This window comes from Procambarus clarkii, chromosome 40 (assembly GCF_040958095.1).
Source record: "Procambarus clarkii isolate CNS0578487 chromosome 40, FALCON_Pclarkii_2.0, whole genome shotgun sequence".
NCBI lineage: Eukaryota > Metazoa > Arthropoda > Malacostraca > Decapoda > Cambaridae > Procambarus > Procambarus clarkii.
In genome coordinates, this window is record NC_091189.1 from 16261441 (window position 1) to 16273075 (window position 11635).

The following is an 11635-nucleotide window of genomic DNA, read 5'->3' on the forward strand; positions in this document are numbered from 1 at the left end:
GACCCCTTCTGTTCAAGATTGTTTTGCTAGGCTCTCTTTTTTTCTGTTGGTATTAGTCTCTGTGGGTCGCCTGGTGGAGCTTCATGCTCTTCTCCGGCGCGGAAGTTTTTGCTCCATTGGTCGTGGTCTTCGGTTTGTTTGTTTGCAGCCGTCTCCCTCTTTTCTGGCGAAGAATGAGACTGCTGCTTTCCAGAGGGGTCCTTGGGGTTGTGGATGCTTGGTTTGTCAGGCTGGGGGTTCACCATGTGTTGTGTCCGGTTGGGGCCCTCTGCCGTTATCTGCGCACCACGGCTTCTGTGTCCGGGGACGTGCTTTGGGTTGATCCAGTTTCCCTTTTTCCCTGTTCGCAGGTTCGGGTCTCTCAGGTCGCCCGCAGGGTTATTAAATCCAGCCAGCCTGCGGTCTATCCCCGTGCCCATGACGTTCGTAAGTTTGCTGCTCTTGCTGCCGTCTTCGACAATATGTCTTGGGCTGACATTCGGGCACGGGGATTTTGGCGGTCGAACAGGGTCCTGGCTGCATGCTACCTGGTGAACGTTCCTGGGCCCAGTCGGGCCTGTGTTGCTTTAGGTCGGCAGATGCAGCCCATTGTCTCGTCTTCGCGTTGAGGAGTGGAACACCGACTGCCTCCTGGGTAAGTCCCCTTGGTTTTCTTGGTAGTCTTTGGTGAGGTAGCTCCAGGGAGCCAAAGGGGCTCCCCCAAGAAAACCAGCGTTGAACATAATGAAACGCCATTTTCTGGGCGAGACCCGGAGGCTCCCCGGCATCCCTCCCGCCTTCCGGTCGGCGGTTTTTCGCGGTTTTTGATATCCAGCCTCTGAACTGGGGGGTGGATCGCTGGCTCGGGGATCTGGGGCTCCCCCTTCCCCCTCCCGGGGAGGGGGTGGCTGCGCAGACATGCGGCGCGGCTCGTGTGGTGTCATGCTTGTTTGCTCGTTGTTCTTTTGGGGAGTTCTGTCCACTCGTTTGTCAATTTTCGTTGTTAACCAGAATAGGCGTTTGTTTTGTGGTGCTTACCTTTCTGGGTGCATGTCCCAGTCGATGGCAGATATAGAAGGCTCCAAATCACATATGCATTTCTATGGGCCATTGCTCCCCGTGCCTCTGTGAGGGGGTCCAGGTTCTGGCTCGTGGTTCCCGGTAGGCTAGAACTCCACCCACATTGACTGATGCAAAATAGTTAGGATATCCATATCAGCCAGGGATTGCTCCGGGGAGCCTCCGGGACTCAAACAGAAAATGGCGTTTCATTACATTCAACGCTGGTTTTTTATGGGAAAATTTGTTTTGAGTTACGAATTTTCAGGTTACGACCTGTCTCTGGGAATGGATTAAATTCCACTTTCTGGGAACGGATTAAATTCGTAAGTGGAGGTACCACTGTATGCCAAAAGTTTTCTAGCATCATGGCTGTTTCTTTATGGATTGGATTCTTTTGTAGACCCCTAAGAGAATATTTACCATACGAGTATTACTGAAACTGGATTATTTTGGAAGTACTGTACTTGTCAAAATGAATACATTTTTCTTACCAGAGAAACCTGCTTTAGATTTAAAAATGACAAAAGGTAAGCTAACTCTTTCTTTGTGGTAATGGCTGAAGCTACCAGAACCAAACCCCCTGTTATGAAGGCCAGATATGACATCTGGACAAATATTTCGGCATATTGCAATGAATGACACTTTTTGTCATTTAATTGTAGATGTGCATTGCAGTGGCAAGGTTAACATTGTTTTAATGATGGTAAAGTGGCAGAAGTACTCCAATATTGTTAGCTGTGTGTGTGTTCTTTTGAGATAGAGGTGGGGAAAAGGAACTAGGAATGCCTCTGAATCACACTTCTCCAAGTCATGAGAGATAGGGATGCTGCAAATTTTTTTTTTAAATTGTCAGGTGACATTTATTAAATATTTGTTACAGAATTGTATTGCGAGTGCTGTATTCTGTTATGGGTCTTGTTGTTCGAGAAGAATCACTGGAGAATAGAGACACTTCATGTCGTATCATCACCACCAATCATGTCACGCCATTTGACCATCTAGCAGTATCCATTGTCCTGCCATGTGTTACTGTAAGTACTATACTAGCAGTATTAATTTATATACTGCATGCTCTTAATTTTCTCCTTCATACAAAAGGGCCACATTTTGCAATTCCACCATCCACAAATAAAATCTTTACAAGCTAGATATTAATATTTTGTATTTATGTAATTTATTTCAAATTTTTTATCCAACTGATTTTGCATAAAAAAATGTGCAATGAAATTAATCTTCATTTGTCATTGTTACCTCATATCCTAATTTCATGGGGGTGGAAAGGCCTGAACCCATTAGAAATGAAGAGAAATGTAGAGAACAAAGGTCAAGAAAATTAAGAAGCCCATGCGTTCACCCAGTCTTCCACATGACATAGCATAACATAGCCTTCGTGGAGAGTTCTTTGGGAAAATGAGAAACCAGAGATGTAGACAGACTAATAATGCATAAGGGTTTTTATATCTTTTTTTTTCAGCCTAGCGTGTATGATCTTCCTGGAGCTTTATCAACGCTGTTATGTTATCGTGACCTTGGAGTGACACAGGGTCGAGAGGTGCTACGAGCTAGTGCTCGAATTTTTCTTAGTGAGCGTAACAGCCCCCCTCTGCTTTTGCATCCAGAGGGTGCAACCACAAGTGGAACTCTTGCTTTAATGAAGTAAGAAATTTATACCTAATAAAATCCTACATTTGCACAAAGAACAAATTTGTGAAAATTGCATGGCGTTTCCACAAAACAAAGCTTTTGTTTTGGGTTTTGGGTATGATTGAACACACAGAGTCCTTCATTTCAAAGTCTCAGACACACAGTTCTAAGAGTATAAAATGTATTTCCTATTAAAGCAATAACATTTTCACCTCTTTGAGAATACAGTATTTGGAAACATTCAACACCTCAAAGGATAATTTATTAAAACATTCATAAATTTTATATGATCACCCTATTTCACACTTTCATGGGATGAGGAACCCCTAAACTCGCAGAAAATAATACTTAATGGGTAAACTCTATACGAGTTTGGAGAGCACGCTTTTGTAGCTGTAATATGGTTGGAGTACGGTTTTTAATGATAAATGTTTAGGCAGGTGTTTTTATTTAGAGAAGAGTGAGAAAAAGTGTATTCTTGCCAGTCTATGTAACATGTCCCTATTTTTTTCTCTAAAGTTATGTTTGCTCTGGGAGTTTCGTCAGGCATAATGTACGTACCTCATTGAGAGCGAGGATTCAGTGTTGTTACAGGGTAGCTAGCCTGATTTGAACATCTGTTCCTCTTGAGGAATGCAACTAAACAAATTTGGGCTTATGCATTTTTGTTGTAGGTTTAGAAAAAATTTGTTTAGGGGTTCTATTGTTTTTGCGATAATCTTACTAGGCCAGTCTCATAATAAAGTATATCTAGCTAGTATAAATATATATTTGGAAGGATAAAGGTGTCTTTTTAAACTTCAAAGATGTATATGAAAAAAGTAATTTAACAAGTTCTTGCATTCATTATTTGTTATGTGTATAATGTTTGTGTGTGTATATGTATGTATGTATGTATGTATGTGTGTGTGTGTGTGTGTGTATGTATGTATATATATATATATATATATATATATATATATATATATATATATATATATATATATATATATATATATATATATATATATATATAATAAAAATACATACACACACACACACACACACACTTGTACAGTAAATAAATATAAATAATGTGTGTAATTCTTTCGTCAGGTATGGAACATGGGCATTTGAGTTAAATGGGCCAGTGCTAGTTGCAGGCATTCATGTGTGGCGTCTTCCTCTCCTTCCCTTGGCACCTTCGGTTTTGGGTGCCTCCTGGGCGGCCGACTTGTGTTTCATGCTCTTTTCTCCTGTTACGCTATTTACTATAAGGTGAGACATTTTTGCTCTAGGTACAAAAATTTTAATTGTAATCACATTTACAGGTTTTAATGACAACTAATAATGGCACTAGGAGTCATTAAGTTTTGATGTAATTGAAGGCTTAACACTTTGCCTGGCCCGGCACGTGACCCCCAGTACACCCTAAGGTCGGCTGGGCATTTCCCGTGAACTTGCACCCACACTAAAATGTGTGTATGGTTTTCAGTTTTCTCACCTCAATTTTCGTGCTATGTCGTTCATTTTGGTATCAAATTGTTTGCAATAAAATTATCTAACTTATACAGTTTTATCTACAGGCAGTTTACCCTTTGCTTGTAGCTGAAGATCTTTTGATGCACAATGCTGCAATCTGAGAATACCACAGGTGTATACACCTTGTTCAAACAGGTTTTTATTTGAGTTGGGATCATGAAGTGGGTGGGAGGTCAGTGAGTGGGATGAGAGTCTTGGAGTGGACAGGGATAAGGAACTTGGTGGGAGTCACTGAGTGGATGGGGGTCAGGGAGCAGTTGGGGACCAGGGTGTGTATGGTGGTCGGGGAAGTGGGCGAGGGTCGGAGGAGTGGGCGAGGGTTGGGGGAGTAGGTGAGGGGTCAGGGAGGTGTTGGTGGGAGGTAGGGAGTGTGCACGAGTCATAAGGGGATGGGTACTGCCACCCATCTACCGCGTGGGTGGTGGTGCCGTGATGTCACATGGGGCATCACAGAAAATGGAAAGACATTGATGCACATTTTAAAACATGTCCCATAATGATTGGGAAAAAAATGGAATTTTAACAATTTTAATTTTGGATGCAACATGCGTCCCCACCAAAGATCCATAGATTTATTTAAGGACGCAATATGCGTCTCCACCCAGCGATTAATTAAAATAAAAATTTGCAATCTCCATCCTATTTCCTACTGATACTAGAGGAATTAGAGACATTTTCCCAGAAAAAAATAGGAGTGAAGGAAAAGTACAGGAAAAGGTTTAACCCTTAGACCGCGCAATACATATATAGGTGATTTGAGTAACATTACCGATACCGGGCAATACATTAATAGCTGTTTTAGTGTCTAGTGCTTTAATTTAAATGCCCCGCATGGGATAGAGGCAGCTATAGTGCAGCCATGACCGATAGTTGGCAGACGCCACCTAGAAAAAAAATTGTGGCCAACATTCCTGGGTGTGAGAGCCTCAGTACTGAGCGAGCCACCAAGGCTGACGCACGCAGCATGAGCTCACAGCACCGCTGTTCAGCTTGTGACCACAGCATTGCCTAAAAATGTCAAAATATATATGTACATGCTATTATTTAGCAATGATAGTATTACAGAAGACCCTTGACTATGATAAAACTGACCAGGATTCTGATAATAGCAGGATTGTGGTGATATTTAGCGCTGTGCTCCATGATGGGAGGAGTAATACTGAGGTAGGGAGGATGGTGGCGCCGTCTTCTGACTGTGTGCGGCCACCTTTTATTGACTGGACTTACCATATCAGCTTAGTGGTTCGCTATGGTGAACACAAATGTAGATACTTATATATAACTTGTGTGTATAAAGTGTAATAACAGCAAAAGGATGTGAGCTGCCATTTTGGTGAGGGAGGTGTGTCGTTTGTATGACTTATCATGTTGTTTACTGGTGGCCACTATGGTCTTTGGGCACCATACCAGCTAATTTGTACAGGTATGGTGAATAAAACGTGTAAATATTTATATATAATGTGTTTATATAGTGTAATAACACCACAAACAGTATTGTTGGAGGAGAAATATTAGTGCGTCTGACCTTGAACCAGTGACAGCAGCAGCCATCAGCTGACTGTGTGTAGCTAGGTCTCTTATTGCTTGAACTCGCCATACAAGCTTAGATTACAGTTATGGTGAACAAAGCGTGTAGATACTTATATGTAACATCTGTGTATAGTGAATAAAAGCAAAAACAGTATGGTTGGAGGAGTATGTTGGCGAGTGAGGGAGTGGTGGCGAGTGACTAACTGACTGGTGAGTGAAGGCCACTCTTCATTGCCTTTTGACTCGCAATACCAACTTAGTGGTTCGTTATGGTGAACAAAACATGCAGATACGTATACATAACATGTGTATATAGTGTAATAACAGCAAAACTATTTGCTTATTGTTTTATCAACATAATAATTGAATCACTAATATGAACACAATTTTGACTACAGCGATGGTTCACGCATTTTATTATATAAATATATCACAATACACACTATTGAATTATATTACTGCAAAAAAAAAAATCAGACATTGAAATACAGTAATTAGGTAATAATATCTTTGTGGCAACCTCTGCCTGACAGTTCCGGTGAGCAGGCCTCGTCTGGTGACTGCTCTGTCAACGCCTCTTTTTTGCCAGACTTCCTCGCCCTATTGTGGCCAAAATATTGTGGCTATGATTTTTTCCCCCTGTGATCAGGAAACACAAATGAACACTTTTATAAGACGAAAGAAGTTTTGTTGTTGTTGTTGTACCTGTGGGTGTTGAAGGCAAAATGCCCCTTAGTGGCCCAAGGTTTAAGATTCAAAATAATACCCAACCTTTTTGCATACGTTTCACACTCGACAGCATCATTGAGAACAAGCACCACCAAACTCCGTCAAAGCATCCACAGTGGTTCCCCAACACTTCATAAAATATGATCCTCATGAGTTATGTATAAACATGCCAAACACTATCAAAAAAATTGCTTTCACCTAGCATTGTTCCCTGCCACTTTTTGTGTTCCAATCACACTTGGTCAACACCTCATTACAAACTGTACTATATTTGTTCATTACCAAACAATCTTTGCATTCACTCCATCGTTTGAGTTACTAATTTATGTATACCACATTTTTCTAGACCATTAGGCAAATGGTGGTGGCACACGAGCATTTTTGTATACAGTACAAGGGTTGACAGTGCCCCACTGTCACGTAGCCTTCTAGCTGCACTCTTTATCTAGCACGCTAGTAGATCCCAGAATGAATGTGTATTACAGTATTTGGATATTAGAAAGTTGTTGCCATATCTAGTTTTATTTTGTTCTAGAATATAATTAGAGTATATACCAAGATCATGGCAGTGTACAGTACTAACAAATGAGAGAATTTTTGTGTGTTCCATATTACTTTATAGAGTACTTTCAACCATTTATTTTATTCTGCAGATACATTGGAAAAATGGATAGGGGCGAAAATGAAACCGTTGAAGAATTTGCTGCTCGTGTCCAAATTGCCACAGCAGCTGCACTCAGTGTTCAGACCTCTAATCACACAGTAGCAGACAAGGTTAGCCTGAAAATGATTCGTCTAGCCCACAGTTGCTATATAAATACCAAAATTATGGGCTGAAAATTTCATATCATTAGCTTCTCTATTAGTGACTGGGAATGTGTGAGAGATCCATCCATTTTCACCTTTATTGCAAATGGCTATATATATCTAAAATACCAAGCCACTCATAGTCATATTCTAGGAAAAATGTGGTTATAGTCAGCATAAGCAGGTATAATAATAAACTTTGATAATGGTACCGTATATACTGTATCAGTCTTTTTTTTATTTGTAATTCGTTTTTTAAACCAGTCTGCATGATTATCCAGTTGCCTGTCACTTTAGTGTGTACACACTTACTTAGTGTTCCTCTGTTCAATTTATGAAAGATTCCTAAAGAGTAAAATATTGCCTATAAATATCTTTTCCCAATTGGCATTTCAACTCGATAAATATTTAATTTAATCCTTACTGCAAACATTCGATAAATTCTCCGTGTAACATGTACAGTATATTGTATACTGTATAACTAATCATATAATACACATGTCACTTCGTGACTAGGTGGAATATATGAAACGACTCGCCAGAGAGGCGGCAGCAGCAGCAAATCCTATGCTCAGCCCAGAAGTGCATAGAATGGCTCAACAGGTCCAAGAAGTACTACCACATATTTCCCTTGAACAAATTAAAAGGGATTTAGGTGAGTGTCTTTCTTTGTCTTGTGTGAATTTATTCTAAATATCGTCATCACTGGGATAAGATAATGGTCTTGAACTGCTTCCTTGGTAAACAATACTGTACTATACTTAAGAGACCAAGATCAGTTAATTTGTTAGTTTCCAAAATACAGTACTTTAATACTTTGTTCTATTATTTTCAGTTCACACTCAGAATGTTGATTTAACGATCACAAATTTTTTGGAGGGCAACGTACCAGAGCCAGTACCTGAACCCCGACCCATCACTCCAAGTCGGTCTTCTCCTGGTCCAAGTGTACAGCCAAATGAAACGGGCAGTTCGACTCCAATTGCTATTCAATCTCAAAGTCCATCTTGTGCTTCAGATCTTTCTAAGAGCACTTCAGAGAGTGATAGCCCTCCAGGAGCAATGTCTAAAGCCTCAGTAACTTTGAGTACAGCAGCAAAATCATTTGGAAAATGTGCATCAGAAAGAATGACTTCTTTTCAGAGTAGAAAAGCACAGCTGATAGAGAATGCTAGGAGAAAATATATTGAAAAGCATGGACTACAAATACCGGGCTACAATTGCTGACAAACTGTGCAATGACTAATTTCTTTGTTGTGTGATGTTCAGTTTTATCAGCTATTATTGTGTATAGCTGCTCTTGAACAGGGCTTGGTTGTAAAATAGAATTCCTTGTTGATAATAAATGCATAACAAGATGGAATGTCTTTAGGAGCAGTTCACCAATTTCAACATTTTTGAAAGACAGACAGAGACATGCATTTTGAGAACATCCTGCCCCCCCCCCACCCCCCCTAGAAAATTAATTGTAAAATGCTGTTCTTTGAGCTGATATATGGCACATTTGACAATGGAAAATTGCAAGTAATTAAGAGTATGATAGGTAATTGTGATACAAATTAAAAATGTAATGTCTTGAATTAATTAAATATATTTAATTTTCATTTAAAATATTCAGTAGAAATAAAAATTTAAGGTGCAGTTTTATGAACTTCATTCTTTTAAAATTTGTGGCAAAGCTGTCTTTTACATGGCTTGATGTCACATTAAAGAATCTGATTTTTTTAGTTGTATTTCATGAGCAGAGCAGGTTACTTAAAACTATGTTGCGTTAATATTGTGACTTTAAAATGTCATCCTGGAGATAAGAAATACAGTAGTTAACTATGAATGAGACAAGATTAGTGTGAGTAATTGCAATGTAAAGTTAACAAATATACATAATGTCTATAAAAGAAAATTTATATAACAAAATTTTTACCCTTTAAGACAGAAACCAAAGTTTTAAATCATAAGCTTTTTGATTTTAATTATTTAAGAGTAGAAAAGATATAGAAAAGATACCTGATGCAACCAGTTAAAAGAAGAGACCTCATAACATGGAAAAAAAATTAGAAAAGGGATTATGGATAAAAGTTTGATTATATATATTTGTCTCCAAATATGCAGAAACATGTATAATTTTCTATAAGAAAACTGTAAGCTTTGGTTTTCCAGAATGGTATACAGTTCAATACTGTAGTCCAGATTCTAAAGCTACTACTGTATTTTATTTTGCCAGTTAATGGTTAAGTTTTATTTGCATAAATTACCATGTGTTAAATCTTTGTGCCTTTGGTGATATTTTCATAGTTCAAAAATAAGAGTACAAAGTCACATTAATTTATATTCCTAAGATTGTATATGATACTGTATTAAGTGTACAGTATTCATATGGAACATGACAAAAATTAAAGTTCTAAATTGTTTAAATTAGATTTAAAAACGCCTGGCTAATGCACCATTTTCACGTTTATTTTGATGGTTTGAAATGAAGGGGTGATCTAGTACTGTGTTGCATTGCACTTTAGGGAGCGTTATTGCAAAGTTATTACAGCTTACCCTCTGCTTTATGCCCCAGAGAATATTTAGTATTATCATCTTCAGGCTTAGTAACAGTCTTGCAGTAAACTTAAGAACTTCAAACTCGTTCTGCATTAATAGAAATCTTGCACATGATCTATTTTCACCTTGTTACCTTGTGTAATTATGGTGTATATTGGTGAATCCTGTATGCATCCTGTAGCACAGTGGTCTACATCCTCGGCTCTCAATTCAGTGACCCTGGGTTCACTCCGCAGGCAGGTTAGGAACGGTTAAGCATATTCCTTTCATCTGATGCCTAGCAGTTAAATTAGATACCCGAGAGTTTGAAAATTGTTGTAGGTTGTATCCTAGGGAAGGTCAGTAGTTGGCCTAGGGGGATTTTGATAAGGAAAGTACTGTACAAGCTTCCTCTTCCCAACAAATGGAAATTAAACTAACCATATAAACAGAGCATGTTGATTCTGCAATGTTATGTGTGAGGTCTGCTCTGATTTGTTGAGCATGTTCTGACAGATGCAATTTAGCAATTTTTAAACATTAAAAAGTGTTACTGGCTTGACTTGGGAATATAATAATTTATAACCATATTCATTAATGCATAACTTGTCTTAAAGTTCTGAATGGAACCTGGTTACAGTGCTTGGCATGATTCTAAAATCTTGTACAGTAATTCTATTCAGTTTAAATGATTCATAGAAGTCTCTTAATTACTGTGTAACATTGTAATAAAAAAATCATATCAGTTTTCTATACGATAAGTTATGTTGCTAACCGTTGAATAATTTGAACTTATAAAGACAGCAGAGAAAACATTACAGCACAGGAATCATGAGTTGGATTTGTGAAGTTTACTCATTCTAAAAGACTTTTTAAACAAAAAGCATGACCATTCATTCATTATGCTAACCAGCATATGTACATTTTCTTGTGTAATCTATGGACAGTTAGAGATCTGTTAAACTTGTACAGTGGAACCTCGTGTGACGAGCGCCTCAATTTACGAGCATTTTGAATAACGAGTGCGCCAATCGCTGGCAGTTTGTCTCGATTGGCGAGCGCTCATTTGATTAACGAGAAAACTACATGGTGCGTTCCTGCTGCTTCTCAGACGCCTCCAACGATGCAAATAATTTTTTTTTTTTTTTTTTTTTAAAGATGCTAATGATGCTGGGATGTAAAGCGGTGACTGCTGTGATGTTGCAAAGCATTGACTTATTTTTGTAGAATAAAAAAAAAAAAAAAAAAATTTGAAAAACGGAACAAATGTCAAAAAGGTTCGTTCGGTGTTTGTCAGGTAGGCTGCTCCATATTTCTTGAAAAACAAAAAAAAATGAAAAAATTTGAAAAAACGGACAAATACCATAAAGGTTTGTTCAATGTTTAAGCTGCTCTATTATTAATAAATAAATGAAAAATACAAAACAAATTGAACACATTTGAAACAAAGAAAGATTGTCATTATGGAGCATCCTACCAGACAAACACTGAACGAACCTTTATGGCATTTGTCCGTTTTTCAAATTTTTTAAATTCTTTTTATTTTTTTGTTTTTTTGTTTTTTTAAGAAACATGAAGCAGCTTACCTGATAAATACCAAACAATTCTTTTGCTATAAATTTTTTTTTGTTTTTTTGTTTTTTTTAACAAATTTGAAGAAAAATGTCAAATGTTTGTTCAGTGTATGTAAGATAGGCTGCTGAATTATTTAAAACCGAATATTATATTGATGTTTTTCGGTGGTAGAATGGATTAATTTGATTTCCATTATTTTAAATAGGGAAATTCATTTTGAAAGACGAGCGTTTCACATAATGAGCTCGGTGCCGGAACGGATTAA

At 38.1% G+C, this 11635-nt stretch overlaps 1 protein-coding gene across 1 annotated transcript in view; it reads left to right on the top strand.

Moving 5' to 3' along the window:
• LOC123757933 (lipid droplet-regulating VLDL assembly factor AUP1) overlaps positions 1 to 8630 on the top strand; it is a 20710-nt gene extending 12080 nt beyond the window's left edge. The window contains exons 4-9 of the mRNA XM_045741898.2: positions 1922 to 2072; positions 2516 to 2697; positions 3781 to 3942; positions 7119 to 7239; positions 7789 to 7927; positions 8108 to 8630. Of these exons, the coding sequence (XP_045597854.1) occupies positions 1922 to 2072; positions 2516 to 2697; positions 3781 to 3942; positions 7119 to 7239; positions 7789 to 7927; positions 8108 to 8499 (1147 nt within the window). The 3' untranslated portion in view covers positions 8500 to 8630. The remainder of the gene's footprint in view (positions 1 to 1921; positions 2073 to 2515; positions 2698 to 3780; positions 3943 to 7118; positions 7240 to 7788; positions 7928 to 8107) is intronic.
• Positions 8631 to 11635: the final 3005 nt, after the last annotated feature.